The 22,755-nt window shown below is 29.0% G+C and overlaps 1 protein-coding gene across 2 annotated transcripts in view; it reads left to right on the forward strand.

The window, feature by feature from the left end:
• The first annotated feature begins 608 nt into the window (after positions 1-608).
• Positions 609-22,755, forward strand: part of LOC136092418 (neurogenic locus notch homolog protein 1-like) — a 69,412-nt gene continuing 47,265 nt past the window's right edge. For both annotated transcript variants that reach the window (XM_065820648.1, XM_065820649.1), the window contains exon 1: positions 609-708. In XM_065820648.1, the coding sequence (XP_065676720.1) occupies positions 655-708 (54 nt within the window). In that variant the 5' untranslated portion in view covers positions 609-654. The remainder of the gene's footprint in view (positions 709-22,755) is intronic.

The following is a 22,755-nucleotide window of genomic DNA, read 5'->3' on the forward strand; positions in this document are numbered from 1 at the left end:
CTGTCCTCAAAGCCGGAGGAAGACATTCGAGGTACTAGAAACTCTTTTTTGATGTGAACTACTTGTTGGTTTCTTCGAAAGTGTGTCATTGACTTATGCGAATGTTGTTTGTTGCATTTAAAAACCTTAGTGGTCGGATCTTTTTGGCCAGCACTGTATACCATATTTTTTGGTATACCATCACCTATTTATTGATTTGGTCTGAACTACTTACGGAGCAGTAGACAATTCAACATTTATGGCCTAGGAATATCGTAAAAAAAGTATATAAATCACAGAAATAGCAATGACTTAAAATGTGATTTATAAACACATTAAGCGATAATAAAAAAGTAATGATCTCTTTTATGTAGATTTTTATTTAGAAACGTTAGGATCGGGAAGAAATTTCTCAACGGGGATTTGAAGAAGTTTCCGGTATAACATAAAAAAACTTTAACTTCATTCATGTCTTGAATGTTTACAACTAATTATTAACATTGTGTACTGTTATACGGCAGAAAAAAACAAATGTTTTCTTTTTTTCTTTTGATGCAACACAAAAATTGTTTACATTAAGCAATACATGGAGCCATATCCAGTGTCATATTTCAATTGAGAAATAACTTTCAATTTTAAGTAATCCTCACAAACGAAATATATTTCGATTACAGAATGTTGCTTGGATGGCTTTTTACACTTTCTACGCTGCATTTCTGTTACATAAAGGTAAGTTCACAAACTGTATTTTTAAACTTTTTAAGAAAATTATGACTATCTATTATAAAAGGGCAACAAAGGAAACTTTTTAAATGTTTTTACTCCTCCATTTAGGAGAATATAAAATATTAATGAACCTAAGTTTTAGTGTTTTATTTCTAAACTCTTTTCATCAGGTTTCTCTCCATCATTTATAATTTCCATCAGATATAATCTCCATCATATATAATTTCCATCAGATATAATATGCTGATTGGTTTTATAAAAGTACGATAGGTATTCGTACGACGGTACGATTGCGTGATTAATTTTATTTTTGGTTTGAAGAGTATAACTCAAAATAAACAAAATTTTTTAAATTCTCCAAAAATATTTTCAAAACTAGAAATATCGTAAAACGATGTTTGTTGTTTTAAAGTAAATTTGAATGAAAACCAATGAACAATGACCTTTGTTATTTTAAGATATTTACAATAACTTTTGCTAATATTTTTAAAATAACTGTTTACAACTATTTCAAAGAATTTCTTAAAGTTTAAAAGTTTTTTCTTGACTATGTTAAAGTTGTATTTAAAAATGTTACTATTAACTTTAAGGTTACAAGTTAATTTAGAAGAAACAGAAAAAACTAAAAAGCAGTAAATGACCTCCCCCCTAACTTTCTCTGCTTACAACATATCGGAACATTATATAAAAAAACTTTATATTTAATTTAAATTCTACTTTATTTTAAGACGTATTTAAAGTTTTATTTAAACCCCCTTAAATACGTAACATTACAATACAACAAACATCCTGCGAATAGACAAAACACATGCTGCGTCATTAACGTTTTATTATTTTGTATTTGCTTAACCTTTCTGCAGTTTTACCAAAAATTCTATGGCAATCATGATTCACTTATAAATTAGTTTTCTATTTTTTAATATCATTATTTAAATAATAATAATCATCATTTAAATAAAAATGGAGCAAAACAATGTGAGAGGAAGGCCGCTTCGATAACGGTACAATCTATTCCTAGACCCCAATGGTTTAGGAACCGCCTTAAATACTTGCTACAATTGTATATTGTATACATGCCTATCTTCGATCCGTTAAGTAAAGCCGCTATTTCACTAATTAGAAATGGCTTCCACAACATTATTTATATAATATTTTGCTCTTGTTACAAATTGGGAATTAAATTTGTAAATAATATATATATATATATATATATATATATATATATATATATATATATATATATATATATATATATATATATATATATAAATTTCAATTCTATTTTAAATTTAAAAAAAAATTATGTTTAAAATGCTGTTCCCCCTCCCAAAGGGTTGGGAGAAGGGGAGGCTGTAATTTCCGTTTTCTTGTTCCTCAGCTCATATTACAGTAATTTTTTGTTAAACATCCTTATTTGGCATAATTGTTAATTTAATTATGGTAGTTGGGATTAATAATTCCAACTTGTGCTCAGTAATTGAGAAAGAAGTAAAGATTAGGATAAATGTTTATGACTTAGAAGATTTAAAAGGAAAGATTAAAACATTTGTTGCCATGCTAAAGATAAATTATGACAAGCACAGAAAAATCTTCGCTCGATTTGAGGAACGTGATAAAGAATGGATGGCGTTAGAACTGTATGGAAGACTTACTCCTCCTACATCAAGACTAAGAAGACCTGCCACACCATAGACTGATAGCTTGGAAAGAACTAAAAGGAGAAAAGTCTAAATCTAAATCTACATATAGGTATATTATATAATATAGGTATATTATATAATATAGGTATATTAAAATCTACATGTTTTTGGTAGCTAATTAAGTATAAAAGAGCAAGTTTTTTCTTAAAATATTATACTTTTTTATTTAATTGATGACCGTTGAAGAACTTGCCTGTGCTTCTGAATTGAGGGCTAAATCAAGCCCAGGAAAAGCAGACTTTTCAAAAGTTATTAAACACCCTGTAAAAAATCCAACTCAAGCCCGGAAAAGTATTGAAAATACAAAATCGTATACAATAATGATGAAAGTAGAAGAGGCCCTTTCATTAATGATAAACTATGATCTCTGTGAGTCACAATATCATGTGAACTTATGATTGAAACAGAATGCCGAGATATACCCTTCAGTCAAATTGAACTTTTATGTTCAATCAATGGTGAACCACACTTTATCAATTATTATGAACAAATCTAATACAGAATGACAAGATGGATCAGAATCAACTGGAAAACTTAATCTGAAAGCTGGAATGGATGAGGGATCATCTCAAAGTGTATACAACCAAAAGTTTAATGATGCAGATTTTGCAACTTGAGTTAAAAATGAAAAATCCATGTTCCAACTGCAATTGTTTCATTAAAACAGGAAATAGAGAACACCACTGTATGGTCTTACCCAAAGCCTTTAAGCCAACCTTTTTGCAGGCTTGTTCACTTACAATACCAAAAAGAAATAAAGGAGTCAATAAGAGCTGAAGACTTAGATGTTAAGAAGCAAATAGAAATTCTTCAAGATTTCGACAAGAAAGTAAAAATAGAAATAAAAGTTCAAGGCAGTGAATGCTATAACAGGTAAAAACTCAACACAATCTTTCAATGTTTATTCTGCTAAGCCAAGTATATATATATATATATATATATATATATATATATATATATATATATATATATATATATATATATATATATATATATATATATATATATATATAAGATAAGCTGTCTATGAAAGATTGGAAAAAGAAAACCAAGAAATGGTTTATAATAGTTAAGTTTAGTGGTTGATACTAAGCAGAGATTTGGAAATATCAATGCAGGAAATACTGCAAGAAGAGCATTTCTTGCAGCAGAATCTTTCTCTGAAATAACAGAAGTTAGCTTGGACATTATTGTAAGACTCAGAAATATATCGAATGCAGTTTGCAGTGGATTCCACCTAAATTTGGATGCTTTTAAAGCATACTGCTTTGAAACTTCAGCGCTGAAAGTGAAAGCCTATCCAAGGTACATTATGCGACTCAAACTTTAAAAGGTTCTGGAGCATGGGTTTCAAATAGCTGAGCATTTGGATCTTCCTATTGAGATCTATTCTGGGGTGGCTCAGGAAGCACAAAATAGGACCATAAGAAATACAAGACTTAATTACACATGCAAAATATCTAGAATTATTGTGATGCAAAAACAATTCCATTATCTACTTATAAGGAACGATTCTGTGATCTCTTCCATTGCTTTCAAAAACCTCAAGACAATTGCTAGTCCTAACTTAGATCTTGACGTACAGGATCTCCTCAGAGGAGATGAATAGTTTTTTTCTGAATAAATGTTAATTTTTAAAGTTTTAGTTTTTTCTTGTAAGAATTTACTTATCAATACACAAATCCAATATAATTACACTTTAATGGATAAAAAAATAGGGTAAATTAACATACTACACATTTTTTTCACCATAAAAATATTCTTCAAATAATTTCTAGAATCTAAAAATTAAAAAAGTACAACCTAAAAATTAAAAAAAGTGGGGAGGGCGGAATATTAAGTTGAGGGGGGGGGGGGTTGATTCGAATGGGTGTACACAAAAACGTTATCTATAAATGACCATTATCATAAAAGGAAAATAACGGAATCGCTTGAAATTAGTTACGCGCAAACAAACCCCGGTATTACTGAACAGGGATAGCGGGGTAAAAGTTGCTTCAAATAGAAGACCACTACACAATGTGACCAGAGCATGAAAAAATTCATTTTTTGAACATTTTATTTGTTAACTTTAAATAGTTTTAATTTAATAAGTTCAAATTTTTTTATTTTTATAGCTGTTTGAAGTTGAAGAAAAAAGTGAAGCAAAATATTTATCTTAAAATTGTATCGATACTGTTTTTTAACAACAACTTAGAAGTGCTATACAATAAAAACAACTCCGTGAATTTAAAACATTTTTTCTGCTCTGATCTGGAAATGATATTGAGTTTGTGAGTTATTTAAGTTAAAATAAAAATTGAAGTTTAAACATATAATTTGTGTAGGTTTGTTTTGACCTAAAAAAATTCTAAGTTATGTGAAAATATATTTCTTTAATTAAAAGCAGAGTGATAGGAAAAATAAGGCCGCAGGAGGCCGCAAACAAACTCAATTGTTTCATTATAATATAGACTTTTTATTTTTATGTATAAAAATTTCACAGTCCGGTTATCACCGGAAATTGAGTAATTTAAATTTAAACTTAGATTGTTCGTGCGTGTTGATATTCGAGGTTCCGTGATTACGAAACCACTTTTTACAGACAATCCAATAATACCTTTGATATCTTGTGTCAAAATGTTATTGATAAAAAAAGAAGAATTTGAAGAATTTTTAATAAATTTGAACAGAGAATTAAGTTCATTGGATAAAAAAAAAAAAAAAAAATAGTAGTCGAATTAGAAACTTATGGTCAAATTGGAAACTCGAAGAAAGGAAATTGGGATAAAACTGTCTGGGAATCCACCTGCAGCATAATCATCAACATCATTATCTATGATTAATATAAAAGATGAGGGAGCTGCACAGGCTAAAAGAGAACGGAAATCACTTCATGAAGACTTCATCCTCCATGAACACAGTTATCAAAGATACTGTCGAGTCGCTACTTGACATATCCAGGTTTTTTCAAATTAAAATTCCAAATTTACTCTCTACATTTACATTCTGTACATGTAGAGGGTAGATTAGGACTTCATGGTTCTGGAAATCCCAACTATTGCCATTACTTTTCTGATCCTCAAACTATAGACTTAAAGGGAAAGAACTATATTTGTTCCTTTTGGTGTCTCCTTAAATTTAAAGATTCAAAAAACCAAGTAATCTGGACTAATCCAATCCCATTAATTACATTAATTTAGCAGGCTTGTTACTCTAGTCAAAGCAAAAGAAACTAGAAAGATTGTAAAGGAGTATTTTACATAAAAATTAGACTATTCTTTTAGAAAGTGGTTTATAAATATTTGTAAAAATAGAGGTAAGTGTGGTTGGTTTTTAAATAAAAATGGTAGATTTTTATTCCAAAAACCAACCATACTTTTTTCTGGTGCTTTTTGCCACTATTGCAATTGTTCCAGAAGTGATGTCAATGACCTAGTATGTATTCTACATGGGTTCACTATTGATAAAAGCTTATAAATTAGGAAAAAGTTGTAAGGCAAGGCAGATGTCATTGTAAATAAATACACATGACATTTACTTTAGACTTATAATAAGAACACAACCAATAAAAATAAAAAAGCCAGTAAAAAAAGACTTTTGCAATGTAGAACATATGGAAAACTTGGACATACCACAAAAGGATGTAGAGTATGATGTGAAAAATGTCCTTAGTGAGAAAAAAATGATAATTAGAGAATGTTCGAGACTTATGTCTATGTATATTTGTATTTGATATTAAACTATTTTGAACTCAAATATACTTGATTTAGAATATGATATAAAATCATTTTTCAAAAGTTATATTACCCATAAATTAGTCATAATTAGAGTAAATTAGTAATTACCCATATATTAGTCATACGTCATGCCAGAATCATGTCAGTTGACTTCAAAGCAACATAGCCTGCTAGTAACTTATTGGTCAAAGGGATCGCAGCGGAGGGCGGCAGCAGACAAATTTTTAAAAAAAATATGTTCTTTAATTTATACTTTATAGTTTATTTGAAAAATTTAGAAAAAGTGGGGGCATGATTCTCTGCGCCCCTCCCCTTCCCTCACTGTTGTGCCATTCCCTGGGTCAGAGTGCACACACTTAAAATTTAACCTCAGAATAAGATTCTTTGATCCAAAGAATCTGATTCTGGGCACACTGTGCACTATTTAAGAAAATCATAAAACAATTTTTATTGACGTCGTCTTTGTAATGACTTCTTTATGGTTTTTAATATTTTATTTTATAACAGTTTCTAAATTGGTATTTTACGTCTGATGACGGTCTATAGAAATTAGACCGATGCTGTTTTTGATATTTTGTAACTTAGTAAATTTTTAAATTAAATTAAAACACGCTACAATACGAAAAATTCAACGTCATCATTAAGAAATACAAACATTAGCTTTTTACTAATGAATATAAACACTTTAAAAGCACTTTTTTCAAATCTAACGTCTTTTTATTGGATTTAAATGAATCACCATTATGGTTTTGTGTATTAGATAAATGTATTATCATTTATATAAAAAAGTTGCTCATTTTTTATATGTAAACGGATTAAGTTGTTCGGAACCATCCTTCAAACACGTGTCCGATGATACCATTAGATCATACCTCATCAACAAATACTTGTTTTAAAGCCAGTGAATTAAAGTATTAAACGAATTTTTTCTTTAATCAATATTGTTAATAAAATTGCATCTTTAATCAATAAAAAGTTTTTATTAAACATAAAACTAAATATATTATTATGTGAACCAAATATTATGATACATCGCTCTTCTGGAGGTGGCAAACAATATCTTACACTCCCAGCAAATCGCTTCGGCATATTATGATAGATATTTTGCATATGCCATATTTTCAAATAAATAATGTTTTTATAGTATTTAAAAATCACATAGCTTCTTTAGTTTAAGCTGTATATCAAGTGTCCTGAGCTACCCGCCGTCCGGGGCTTGTGGACTTTCCCATATTTTCCCATTTACATAAATGTTATACAAATACGCATGTATTTAACATTCTTTTTTTTTTTTTTAAACATTTTCGCTTCCAACAAGACTGCAAGCAAACACATGCAACAAAAATATATGCTCGTAACATGTCTGCAAGCAACATATATGCTCGTAACAGTGCATGCATTAAGATTAAATGCAAACTACATTTTTTTTTCTATCTATTTATTTAACCGTAAAATTGAAAAAATTACAAAGTTATTTACAATTTTACAAAATTAGGTTCGGTGTCACTAGTATAGTTAAAAACTAGTCATTGGAGTGACACCTTAATAAAATAAACAAAGAAAGCAAAAAAAAGTAATATAGGTTGCGACCTATACAAAATAAAACAAAATTAAAAGAAAAACAATAATAGGGGAACGTGGGGCAAGATGACGAACGTTTCGAAAAACGCCTGTATCTTAGTCAATATCTGTCCCAAAAATTAAAACTTGATTTAAAAGTGATAAAAAATCATTCCGCGTCACTGATGTATCAAAAAACCACTCTAAAAGTAGAAAATAGCTAAGGAAAAACTCATTAAACGATGTTAACTCAAATCGTCATCTTGCCCCGCATACGGGGCAAGATGACGATTTGAGTTAACAAAGTTTAAAACTTTAAGAAAAGAAAACTCTATGAAGCTATAAACGCCTCAAAAACCATCATCACAGATTCTTTTTTATTAAAAAAGTTATACAAATAAAGGTGTAACTTTTAAAACTAATAAATTATATATTTATATCGGTCAATGCAAAAAAAAACAGTAACAACCTAGCAATCAGTTTGTAGCAAACTCCAACGCAACAAAATAAAACTATTTTCAAACAAATATTGTATTTCATAATAAAATAATTACTGAACAATACAAGAATAGCAAACAGTACAAGTAAACTTCCGTTTAATATAGATTACGGACAAGACATCTTGCCCCGGTCATCTTGCCCCAGACTAATACAATCTTTAAAATGAATCAGAATAAGTACATAATCAAATTATCATAGCCTAATACTTCTTGTATGGCTTCCAGTTTTGTCAAATTAAATAAAAATTTCTCGCTTACCTTTAGCTGGTGATGTAGCGATGTAATAAATCAAGTAAAACGAGGATAAAAAGTTTTTTTCTCAATGTCGGAAAAACTTTTTAATACTTAACTTTCGTCACAAAAATAATATTTAAAAAGAAACCATTGATAAATCTAGTAAAACTAATCTACTTCCCTTTCAGCTAAAGTCAACTGTTATATTTTTTTATTTATTTACACTTTGCCGATAAAAAAAAATTTACAGTCGTAACTTATAAAAAAAATAATTACATGACCGGGGCTAGAAGAAGACAAATTTAGTCTTATCATTAAGCCCCAAAAAATGCGTCATTACTAGACAAAATATAGTTTGACAATAAAATATAGTTTCAATGTATATATCTCTGATATATATTATAAAAGAAAATTTAAATATATCGCATATCGTTTAAAATTTATAGTTTTTCAAAAAATAAGATATAAAAATTGCTTTGTAAAATAAAAGAAACAAAATTTATTAAAATATTAAATGACAAAAATAACATTTAAGAATTGGTTTGAAAAATAAGAAGATATGATTTTATATAAAAACATTTTATTGGTAGAGCATTTTATAGTTTAACTTATTTAATTATATTTGTAATACTTTTCATTGCCAATTAAGTAAAAGCAAATAAACAGTATAAAATAAAAGTAAAAGATTAATAAATAACGCAAAAATAAAAAATAAATTTCTCAAAAAGAAGATTATCATTTAAAATGATAAAAATATATGTACAATTATTGATTAATTATGTATTAATAATCTAAAGTAATTAATTAACTATTAATTATTGATTTCTAATATAAAGAAGTTTTATTAGAAAAAATTTAATTCATTTTCAGTTAACAAAAGTAATTGCTTAAGAGCCATTGTCTGAGAAATCTAGGCAAAGTCTGGAAGTGATGTCTTCAAATTGTACTCATTTTTAGATATTTTGTAAAATAAAATGAAAATTGGCCACTGGTAATTTTTTTTTCAAAAATTTTTATTAATTACGGAGATATTGAGTCCCAAAATTTGGCCCGTTTTGAGAAAATTTTGCGCATGGAGTGCAATTGCTACTTTGAGGAGTAGTTTTAGCAACATGAATATGACAGAAACATTTCTTTTTAATTTTTTTACTAATCTGGGTAGGTTTCTACAGTAAAAGTAAAAATTCAACATGATTACATTTTCAGTTGTCTAGAAATCGTGGTCCGAAACCACAACATTTGAAATTTTACCCTAACTTTGAGCTCTAATATCTCTTAAGGCCAATACTTGCACGTAGTTTTTTTAGGTGTTTTTGAAAGACACTAAAACATACATTGATTTTTTGAAACAAAAACCATGTGCATGCAAGGACCTATGAAGGAGTAACCTGCCAAAAATCACTTTTTGCGTTCAACGCGCTTTGATAGATTACCCATAACAACTGTGGCCTTAGGTCCACCATAAACAGTATAAGTTATTTATTTTCCTTAAATATGCATCTTTCAATATATAAAAAAAAATCCATGTGCTCTGGTGATAAAAAGCCTACAGAATTCCTAGAAGTAGCTTTATTTTGCCAATTTTTTAACTAAAAAAATACCCCAGAAATACAGTTTTCTAAGAATTAAGAAAAATATATAACAAATTTATTAATGGCCGATCTGAATCTCCACGTTGTCAATATCGTCTTTTGAGAGTGAATAATCACCTTTTTCATTAGTTGGTGTTGGTGCATCAATCTTACAAACAACATCAAGAGACAAATATTGGAGAATATTTTCTTTGGTTAGCCACTTGAAGCAGTTCTTTCCAGGTGTAACAGAATATTCCATACAAGAAACATATATATCATCATCATTGACCTAATGGTTGAGGTAAAGTAACGTCTAATCATTGCTGCTTCCTAAATATTCCTTGAAATTAGTTAATTTGGTTAATAAACCAATAATTTTGTAATAGATCTCAATACACAAAAATACAATATTATAGTGTTAAAACTTCTTACATTTTTAATTATTGCAGGATACCATTGCATAAAGTATGGAACAACAATCCAATCACCAATTTGAAAATCAGCTGCTAACTCCTTTGCAATCAACTGAATATCATTGTTTAAATCATCTTCTTCGTTTTCAAGTGCGTCTTTCATATCAACAGTTTCATCAATCACATCATCAGTTAAGTTAACCTCTTCACAAAAAGTGGTTGCCAACCTTCCTGTTTTTTTTTGCTTACTCCATCTAAAAAATTACACTTGAAGGATAAAGGAAATTGCGAAATATTTATCTCAAGTCCCAAGAAAAGAAAAAAGTCACATTTTTTAGCATACATACTTTGGGTATTTGTAAATATACAAGTTAATTTACTTGCCTACAGAATAATGATCGAATTTGTTGAGTTGTCACATATTCACATAGCTTTAACATTGTCCTCAGCTGTTGGTGAACTTGATCTGGATTCGTTTTCTTCCCACATTCTTCTCCAGCCATAAACATCTGCATTAGCAATGTTTTTTGCTTTGAAGAATATCTAAATTTTTTCTTTTTGGTAATGCCCATCCAGTGATGCTTGTGAAGTTTTCAATCCCTTGTTTAATGATAGAATGGAATAATAGCAGGTGATCAGAAGAATTAAGGTTCGAATTTAGGTTCATTTTGTTGACATAGGAAAGTCTTGCTCTGTCTACCATAGATTTTGCCACAGATTGAGAAGTGTGGTTTTCTGAAAGTATATGCTCTGCTAATAATTCAGTATCATAAAATGATTCAGCACAACCAATTTGTGTACAAAACTTAAGAGTGTTAACACTTCTATCAATACGTTTTTTTTTGAAAACTGATGGCGCAGTATAACTTTTGCAAGTTGAACTATAGGGCTTAACAATTTGAACTAAAGAATGGAATGTCACATTAGTATAGTTCCATTTTTTACCTTTTCCAATTCGGAAGTATCTCCACATTATCATGTGATCAGAGAAAAACTGAAAAGAATGATAGCTATTAATGCTGGGAATCAGATTTGTTCCTGATAGAGTAGAAGCTTTGGAGTCTATTGTAATTACAGCGACATCAGCATTTTGAATTCCATTGCCATAATGAAGAGCCTCATAAATATCTTCTGCAGTCAACATATTGTTTCCAGCATCAATAAAACTCCTTATAACACATTTCGCTCCTGCTGACTCTCTGTCACATTGATATTTTCCACGTGACGGCTCATTGTAACCTTTTAAGAAAGAATTGTTTTGCAATGCAAACTTTGTAAAGAGCTTCTAAGTAGAAGTTGCCATGATAAGATGATGCATTATCTGACTTAGCATAAAGGTTTTTTAAACAAGGAAAATCATTTCGAACTTTGGTTAAAACAACATCAGCTAAACAGAGTACATCAACAAGGCTTTGCTGACATCTATAGACAGCAGTAAAATAGACTTTTTTTTTCATTTGACCATTTTCATGGAAGAAGAAGATTTCAACATGTAGAGTCATTCTTTTCTTTCCGAAATAATCCTTTTGGCTTTCACGGAATTTAGCTGGCAAAATTTTCTGACAAAAATCTTTCAGCCAAAAACCAGTTTCCTCATCAAGTTGCTCAAAAGCCATTATTTTGGCCATTTTTTGTTGTGCATCACGTATTTGATGCTTCATATAGGCTTCAACATCTTCAGTAGCCACATTTAAATCATATAGAAGATCTTCATCTTTACTTTCTATAACTAACTCACGAACCTGGTTGATTGCTGAAATGAGGTTTGCACAGTCAAAACATTGTTCATTTTCAGCAGCTATAAAGGGTTGATTCAAGTCTGGATCTATATCTGAAAGAGCAAAAGAAGTAGAGTGACTATGCAAAGTGGAACTTTCACTACACTTGAAAGGATAATTACTCTTCAAATACCTTTTACCCTTTTCAAGGAACTTAGTAATATTTTTATACTTCCACTTTTCAGAAATAGCAATCAAAGTTTGAAACCCATCCATGCCAGCTGCCGTGACATCATCAAGACCAGCCAAAGCTTTCCTTTGAGAAGGTTTTATTCCACGAAGAATTCTCCATAAAGAAGTATCTGACATAGGGAGATAATTAGTTTCTTGGCAAACTTCTTTATAAAATGTGATTGTATGGCTAAACTTCATCATTAAAATGGCATTAGCCACTTTTTTTTCCTCTCCATTGTCAAACTTTATTTTATTTACACCATAAGCTACATCTTGCAGCAAACCTCGACAAAACATAAATTCTAAAAAATGTTCTATTTTTTCCTGTGGCATTCGGCATATGTTTACCTTTTCCTTTTTTGGTATGGAAAATTCTCTGTTTTGTTTTTGCAACTTGCGTGCTTTTCAATTTGATGTTTTTTGCAATTAAAGATTTTCATTAATGCTTCTTTAGTGTACTTTTTATGGTTAATAACTGAAAGCAAAAAAATTTGTCCTACAGAATCGCTTTCTTGAAACATCTTAACTGGTACAACAAGGTCTTCTGGAACCAATTGTGTTGAACCATATTCATCCTCATTGTGTAACACTTGAGAAATTAGTACCTCTGATTGACCTGGTGCAATTGCTTCAGCAAATATCTTCTCAAGCTGCATTTTAAATTTTTCAAATTTCTTCTTAACTTTCTGTTTGGTTCCTGGGGTTAAGTCTTCTATTCGCTTTTGCTTTATCTGAAAGGACAGTGGACTTGCTCTAAATGCTTCACACAAATAGCTAGCTGTTTTTTTTGATTCTTCGATAGTTTCATCTGAAATGATTGTTATATCTGGAACATATATGTCATCAGCAGGAAAGCAAGACTTTATTGGTGTTGGAGCTGGTTCTAACATGTCAATATTGTTACCTGTAGAAATACTTTTTAGGTGGCTGAAGCAAAATACGGCTCCAACAGGAAGTGATAAATTCTTTTCATTATAAGCAGCAAGGGTGTTCAAAGGGATGGATCTAATTTTTGGTGCTTTTTTACCGATTTGAAATTCATGTCTTGGGTGTTGACAACTGTTTGGCTGCTTCCAGCCAATACCAAAAGAAAAACGATGGTACGCACATAATGAGTCATAGCGTGAAAGATAAGCTTGTAGTCGGCTTTCAATCAAGGTTTTTTCATTCCACTGGTTTGTCGGTAGAAGCTATAAAACAGTAACGTTAGATTTTCCTTCTATGGAGAAAGAAATCCTGTTTCTTTTAATAAAAAAGCAAATAATACTCTAATATTATTCATACCTTTAAAGCATGTAAATGATTAGTTATGTCAGCAGTTAATTCATTAACTTGAAAGATTCCATCTTTGTTCCAACGCTTAAAGGGACCACAAGAAGTCTTCTCTTTATTAAAATATATGCATTTCTCATAAGGACTGACTTTATTCTTGCTCTCTGACATATTTTGTTTATTGATAATTATTTATTGACTAATATTAAAATAATTCAGTTTTTACTAACAAATTTTAATTCTTCTACTGAAAACTGCTGAAAAAAAATTATGTTATGTAATTCAAGTAAACCATGGTATGTACCAAGTAGTCATTAACAAAAATGTCATACTAAGTCGGCAGTCATTTCGTCCCCGCAGTATTATCTCGTTCTATCTACAAATGAAATAAATAAAATGTTCTATTTAATATATAAAATAAACACAAATATATATATATATATATATATATATATATATATATATATATATATATATATATATATATATATATATATATATATATTATATATATATATATATACAATTGTATTTATTTATATATAGTTGAACATTGTATTTATTTATATATAGTTTTTATTTGTTTTTATTTTAAGTGCTATATGTATTTTTTTCAAGTTCTCTTGTACAGTTTCTTTATAAAAAAGTATTATATTAAAATTTTTAATAGCAGCACTAATTGATATGGCTGTAAAGTAGCCGTTGCTAAGTATATCTATACCGTTGCTAGGGTATTTTTTTAGTTAAAAAATTGGCAAAATAAAGCTACTTCTAGGAATTCTGTAGGCTTTTTATCACCAGAGCACATGGATTTTTTTTTATATATTGAAAGATGCATATTTAAGGAAAATAAATAACTTATACTGTTTATGGTGGACCTAAGGCCACAGTTGTTATGGGTAATCTATCAAAGCGCGTTGAACGCAAAAAGTGATTTTTGGCAGGTTACTCCTTCATAGGTCCTTGCATGCACATGGTTTTTGTTTCAAAAAATCAATGTATGTTTTAGTGTCTTTCAAAAACACCTAAAAAAACTACGTGCAAGTATTGGCCTTAAGAGATATTAGAGCTCAAAGTTAGGGTAAAATTTCAAATGTTGTGGTTTCGGACCACGATTTCTAGACAACTGAAAATGTAATCATGTTGAATTTTTACTTTTACTGTAGAAACCTACCCAGATTAGTAAAAAAATTAAAAAGAAATGTTTCTGTCATATTCATGTTGCTAAAACTACTCCTCAAAGTAGCAATTGCACTCCATGCGCAAAATTTTCTCAAAACGGGCCAAATTTTGGGACTCAATATCTCCGTAATTAATAAAAATTTTTGAAAAAAAAATTACCAGTGGCCAATTTTCATTTTATTTTACAAAATATCTAAAAATGAGTACAATTTGAAGACATCACTTCCAAAATTTGCTTATTTTGCCTACATTTCTCTGACAATGGCTCTTAAGTTTTGTTTTGAATTGGTTTAGAGAATAATTAGTTTTCATTTCATTATTTAATATTATGTTCCACAACTTTGGTCCTCGGTTTACAGAATTTAGTAGCGGAATAATAAGTTTTGGATTGAATGTAGTTGTATTTTGAAAATCTAGTAGGGTATATGTGATTTATTTTTTCAAAAATTGAATAAAATAAGATTGGTAATATATTTTTATCAAGTTTGAACATGAAAATAAGAACTTGATGGAGGTTTAGTTTATATACATTTAGGATATTGAGTTCATTAAATAGTGTTTGTGTGTGTGAGAAGCGATCTACGTTTGAAATTATCCTTATAGCCTGTTTTTGTTTGCTAAGCAATTTTTTTATTTTCGTCGCGTTAGTGCTACACCAAGCAATGTTCGCATAACTTAAGTAGCAATCAATAAAAGAAAAGTAAATGTTTTTTAAACAAGATCAATGTAATAACTGCTTTGCTTTGTACATTATACCTAAATTTTTTGATATTTTATCTTCAACTACACCTATATGTTCCCTCCAGGTTACATTTTCGTCTAGAAACACGCCTAAAAACTTTATTGATTGCTCTCTCTTTATTAATTGATTGTCAATAAAAAGGTCCGGAAGTTCTAAGGGAATATCTGATTTTTTATGTAGGCGATGGAATAAAGTGTATTTTGTTTTAGTAATATTTAAAGATAACTTGTTTGATTTAAACCATTGGGTTAGTTTGTCTAGTTCTTTGTTTAATGTTTGGAATAATATATTGATATCTTTATTGGAATAAAACAAGCTGGTATCATTTGCAAATAAAATTGTATTTAAAATGTTAGAAAATTTATTTAAATCGTTTATATAAACAAGAAATAGAAGTGGCCCTAAAATTGATCCTTGAGGAACACCACATGTAAATGTCTCATAATTAGTTTTTTCCTTCATCATAAACTATACACTGCTTCCTATTAGTCAAATAACTCTCGAACCAGGACAAGTTAGTATTTTTTATACCATAACTTTTGAGTTTCGATAGAAGGATTTAATGATTGACTGTATCGAAAGCTTTACTTAAATCGATAAAAAGACCAAGGGTATACTTGCCTTCATCAAACGATTTAAATATGTCCTTAACAAGGTGAATGATTGCATGATCGGTGGAATGGCCAGATTTGAATCCAAATTGTTTATGGTAAAGAATATTATTTACATTTAAAAAAGAATAAAGCCTATTATACATAACTCGCTCTAATATTTTAGAAAAACAATTAAGAATTGAGATTGGACGATAATTTGCAACTTCAGAAGGATCGCCTGATTTTAAAATTGGAATGATTTTTGCAATTTTTAGGTTTTCTGGAAAAACACCATGTTTTAAAGATAAATTAAAAATATGTAATAATGGAATTGTGATGTATTTTATCGATTTAATAAAGACATTACTACTTATAGAATCGAAACCTACACTTTCTTTGGGCTTTAACAAAGAGACTGCGTCTAATAATTCATTTTCCGTAAGTTTAGGATTAGACATAACACTAATGTTGTTTGAGGTTACGTAAGACTTAAAGTGTATTTTAGAAGTTGCTATATTTGATGATAAAATAGGACCTATATTTACAAAAAACTGATTAAGTGTTTCGGCCACTAAGGATTTATTTACAATAAAATTGTTATTCACTTTAAGATTTTTCGGAAGTAAATTACCGTATAAACGTTTTTTACCGATTACCTCCTTTATAATTTGCCATGTTTTTTTCGAATCATTTTTGTGTTTAAATAATTGTTCCGAATAGTAATGTTTCTTTGAGCGTTTTAAAACTGATTCATATAGCCGTTTATAGGTTTTGTAATTTTTAAGTTTCATTTTTAAGAGTTTTTTTTTTAAGAAACTTGTTATATGAACGTTGTTTTTTTTTTGAGGATTTAAGAATGCCCCTCGTGATCCAGGGGTTTAAAAGTATTTTTGTTTTGATAACTTTAGTAACTTCCGGGAATGCTTTATTATAAAGATTAAGAAATTCAGTTAAAAAGATATCATATGCTTTATCGGCATTTAGATTTAGTTGTAGGGTGTCCCAGTTGACACCAGTAAGAAGTTTATGGAAATTTTTGATGGAAGCGTCGTTTACTAACCGTGTTGTAATTAATTTTTTTCTATCACTAAGAGCATCATAGTCAATGCATTTTTGCGATAGAGTAAAAATAGGGAAGTGATCAGAAATGTCAGATTTAAATATACCTGTCCTTATTTTAATATTTACGAAATCATTTGTAATAATTTGATCTAAAGATGTTGCACTTTTTCTTGTTACACTTGTTATTGATTAGGGGAATATAACTATTTTGAAAAATTGTGTTAAAGAAGTTCCTAATGTTTTTATTTTTGTCGTATTCTAATATATTAAGATTAATGTCACCAACAATATAAACACATTTATTTAAAGATGATTTTTTTTAAATTATACTTTTAATGTGATTTTCAAATGCCTTAATACTTCCTGAGGGCGGTCTATATAAAGCATGGATGACGATATTTCTTGAAGTTTTATTAATAATTTCAACACATAAAGATTCATAATCATTAGTGGTTCAACTTAACTGTGGTTTCCTTTTGAATAAAATTGAATTTTTTATGTATATACACAAACCTCCACCTTCCTTATTTGATGCTCTAACTTGATGAATTACTTTATAATAAGGTAATTGAAAATTGGAATTGTTTTCAATGCTTACATCGTTACACCATGTCTCGCTGAGACAGATTACCTGAAATCTAATGTTAATTTTATGTAAAAATTGTTTTAATGACTCAAAATTTTTTTGAATACTTCTAATATTAATGTGAAGCATTGAAAACGAATTATCTTCCATTCCTTTATCAATAATTTTTGAATTTGGGTTATAGTATATCGGGCTAGTATTTTTAATTACTTGACTATCGTTAAAAAAATTATAATCGGGATCCGAATAGTTGTTTAAAATTATTGGCTTTTTCTGTGAATTAAAATTTATGTTTGATAAAACAATATTATCAGCCATTTTAAATAAAAAAATAAATCAATATAAATTTAACTAAAAAAAAAAAAATCATTTAACATGATTTTTTTTTCTAAATTCTTTAACAATGAGCTTATCATATATAACAACGGAATATTTACCGTTTATCCTATGCGTTTTGCTTTCTTCAAGAAGTTTCTTTCTTATTATAGTAGTTTCTAGCGAAAAATCCTCGTTAATATAAATTCCAGAACCTTGTAGTTTGTTGGCGTTTTTTAAAATCTTTACTTTGTCTTTATAATTTAGTAACTTAATTACAATTGTTCTAGACTTTTTAATATCGATAATACCAGTTCTGTGCGCTCTTTCTATGATTACATCTTTACATTGAGGTTATTTTCAAGAAGGTTTATTATTTTTACTTCCGTATCATCCCAGTTTTCGTTATCATTTTCTTTGACTCCTTCGATTCGAAGATTGTTTCTCCTTTGACGATCTTCTAGTTGTCTAAATCTATTTTTTTCATTCTCCCCTATGGTTGCATTCGACCATATTTTTTTTTCCACATCACTGACTTTTTTATCATTTATCAATTTTTTTTCCAAATCGCTAACTTTTTTATCATGGCAATCCTGATAGAACGTTAGACTTTCTTCAATGTCTTTTTGTATTTTTTCATACTTTATCATCTGCTTGTTTGTTTTTTTAAGATCGGTATTTCGGTTTTCGTTTTCCTTTTTTAAAACTTCACAAGAATTCTTTAATGTATTAATTTCTTTTAGCAATCCATCAATTCGATCGTTAGCCAGTTTTAAATTTGCACTTATTAACGCTAAAATATATTTTTGTTGTTTTTGGAACATTTCTTGAAATATTTCACGAACTAATTTTATTGAGACTTCAGTGTTAAGTTTTGAACTCATTATTGACAAGATTTGAAAAATAAATAAATAAATAAAACTTGCAATATCAATTTTATTATTTTATTTCTTTCGTAGCAAAAGCACGTCTGTTTACTACAGAACCGCAATCGCTGAATGAATATTTAGTTTTTCTTAAGAGATAACTGTAGGTTGTCATCTTGCCCCATTCGTCATCTTACCCCATGTTCCCCGACTTAAAAAAGCTCGACAACTAACACAAAAAAGGGAAAAAGGGAATAGACTGACACGAGAGATAACGAATGAATGAGATAACACAACGTTTGACGATCAGAAGGATGATATAACATAAAAAAAAAAAGGATATCTTTAAATATTATGATGAGACAAAAAATAAGAAGTATTTGAATAATAGCAACAAATATAAAATGAAACAATAATAAAAATAATTAGCAACAAGACCACAAAATAATACACGTCAACATAAACAATACACAAATGTACACGTCAATATAAACGATGCACAAAATTACTCAACAGTATAAACAAAACATAGAAATTTACGACAATATAAAAATTACACAAAAGTGCAATTCCACCATTACTTACGGGACATTTTGATTTTTGTAACGTCACATTTTTAGATATATATTTTTTATTTTAACAGATTAGATGTTTAAATATTTATGAATTATCCCAAAATCATTTATTTGGTTTCTTGTACATTGTGTTCAGTTATTATAGGTTTAGGAATTATAGTTGATTATATGCTGTGTTACTTACGGGACGCAAAAATATATTGCATTAAACCTGTTGTTTTTAGTTGAATATTTCAAGCCAAATATTTAACCTTCATAAACTGGTTTCTTAAATTAAATTAAGTAGTTGTTATCCTGCGTAAAATTATTAAAAAGATTGTTTTACCTATTTATATATTATTATTTTATTATTTATATATCTTAAATACTTAAATAAGTTATCAGGACAATTCTACGCTTTTTTCAAAATGTAGTTGAGCAAACATTTATATCAATCAATCAATATATTCTGAATTACATGATTTTACAATTCAAGGATGTTTACAAATAGTATAATTACTAATGATATACACATGCATACACATATACACGCATTTGCACACATACATATACCCACACACGCATACATATACCCACACAAGCATACGCACATACACATTCAATCATTGTACAAGGACGACAAAAAAGCTGTAAAGATTCTTTGAAAAAAAAAAAAAAAAAAAAAAAAGATAAAATAAATAAAACTATTAACAGTGATATATTGCTTTTATTGATGCTGTTATTCTAGTAGCTATCCAAATAGTGTTTTTTTAATTTATTGAGAAAATTATATCGAGAAATTGAGTTTTCAGTTTTAAAAGAATAAGGGAGATTGTTCCAAGCATTGGTGCACTGATGTTTAATTGATTCGCTGCCAAATTTTATTGTCTTAGTATGTTCTACAAAGATATTGTTGCATGAAGAGGATTTTAGAAAGTGAGAATGTTTGTTACATATTTGAAGGAAAAAGTTCTTGAAGGAAATTGGAAGCTTATCATGAAGATAATCCCATACAAGTAAACAATTTAAATAAGTAATATTGTCGTTAAGCCTTAGAATTTTAGACAATTTATACAGTAGAGAAACATTGTCAAATAGGAAATTTTGAAAGTGAATAATTTTAAGGGCTTTGTTTTGAAGTGAAACTAGCTGGTTTAACGGACCTTTTTTTTTACCCCAAATCTGACGCGCATACCTAAAGTGCGATCCAAATATGGCATGATAAATACTCATAAGTGTTTCAAAATTTACGAAATGTCTGATCTTGGCTAACATTCCAACTGATCGGCTTAGCTTAGTCTGTAAGTAAGTTTGATGGTACTTAAAAGAAAGACTCTCATCCAGCCAAACTCCGAGGTACTTCACAGTTTTTGATGAAGTTAATATTTTTCCATTAATGTTAAAAATGCATTGTTCCTTGTTTTTTTGTTTTTTGGTTTTAAAGACAACTATTTTAGTTTTTGTAGCGTTTAGTGAAATTTTATTTGCTCTGAGCCAATTAATAACAGAAAATATGGCCTCATTAGTTTTTAACTGCAGTTTTTCAAACGAATCTTCAACAATTAACAGGTTAGTGTCATCGGCAAAATGGTATGTTAAAACATTATTAATGTAGGTGTTTAGTTCGTTGATGTATACAAGGAAAAGCAGAGGCCCTAATATTGACCCCAATATTATATAGAAAGTATGACGCATGACTTTAATTTGAAATTTAAAACAAAAAAATAACACAAATAACATTATTAATCAAAATTTAAAATTGTTAAGCATATGGCAACCCAATGATTACTTGGTTTTTGTTTGAATTTATTTATTCATTTTATCAAAATAACTCTTGAGCGTGGAATTGCCCAAAAACAAACGACATTATAAACAATACACAAAAATACACACTAAAATAAAGACTATACAAACAATCCAAGCAACATAAATTAATAAAACTTAAAAAATATTATTTTTGTTTTCTTTTGATAACTTCGAAACCCGTGTCATCGGCCACGTCATCTATTTTTCACTTTTTCACCGTTAAAAAAAATATTTCCTCATCTTGCAATGTCATTGCAAAGTATTTCATTTCATGTCATAACAACATTTGTTTTAAAATTTAATAAGTGTAGGGGAGACCGGGGCTAGTTGGTCGCAGGGGTAAGTTGACGAACTGCGTTTATCTTCAGAGTCTTTCATCAGAAAGTGACAAAATTTACACAGAACCTTTCTAATTGACCATTTCATCATTCACTATAGTATTGTCAGAATTCGCGCATGCGCATGGGAGATTTATGCGTTTTTTGAACAAAAACGTATCTTTTGAAACATCGCTTGCTTTTTACTTTACAAAGAAAATAGTTAGTCGTATGAAAAAAAAATTATTGTAAAAGTTCCAGTCATAATTGATTTACTGTATCCAGTCAGACTTTTTTTCAAAGTTACCGTTTTTCAGGATCTATAGACTGTTCATTGAAAAAAAGTTGGCAAAATTTTCACGGGGTAAGTTGGCTCATAGCATTTGCTATGGAAAAATATATATATTTTTATAAAATTATTATTATTTTTTTTTTAATTATTAACAATATTGAAAAAATTTATTCTTACAAAAAAAGGCAAAATAAAAATTTTTTTTAGGTTTTTTTTAGGCAGATAAAAAGTGGGCTATTGTTATGGCTGTTGGTACCAGCTAGAAGTAATATTAAATTTTAGGATAAAGCTGTTGCCCAAATTAATAGAAAAAAACTTTATAATTTACGCAAATTCATACTCTTTAAGACTACATTTTAATATTTTCAAAAAAATGTACTGTTACGGCTACAAAGCTCATAGAGTAAAAACCGCCTATAAATAATATACATAAAATTTTTAGACGGTATTATCCAGTGCTAGTTACGCGGATTTGCATTGGATATCTCGAAGATATATTATTGCTTTTTTATCACATAAGTCAACTTATTTGTTTACGCTCGTTTTGATTCGATACCATTTTTTATTTTTCATTTTACTATAGAAAATTCCTCCGGTAGCAGTTTCACTCCAATAACAGTTTAATGCTAGGGTATCTTTGTATGAAATTATAAAAAGTTTTTTAGTAAGCATTTTATGTGACGTTATTGTAAGCGGAAACTTTTTTAATTCTTGACCAGGTAAATTTGGGTGTTATTTTGAGGTTGCCATATATATTTGGAAAGGGCAGTTGAATTTTTCGGTTTTTTGTTTGTGAAGGAGTGTTTGTGGT

This window comes from Hydra vulgaris, chromosome 15 (genome assembly GCF_038396675.1).
Source record: "Hydra vulgaris chromosome 15, alternate assembly HydraT2T_AEP".
NCBI lineage: Eukaryota > Metazoa > Cnidaria > Hydrozoa > Anthoathecata > Hydridae > Hydra > Hydra vulgaris.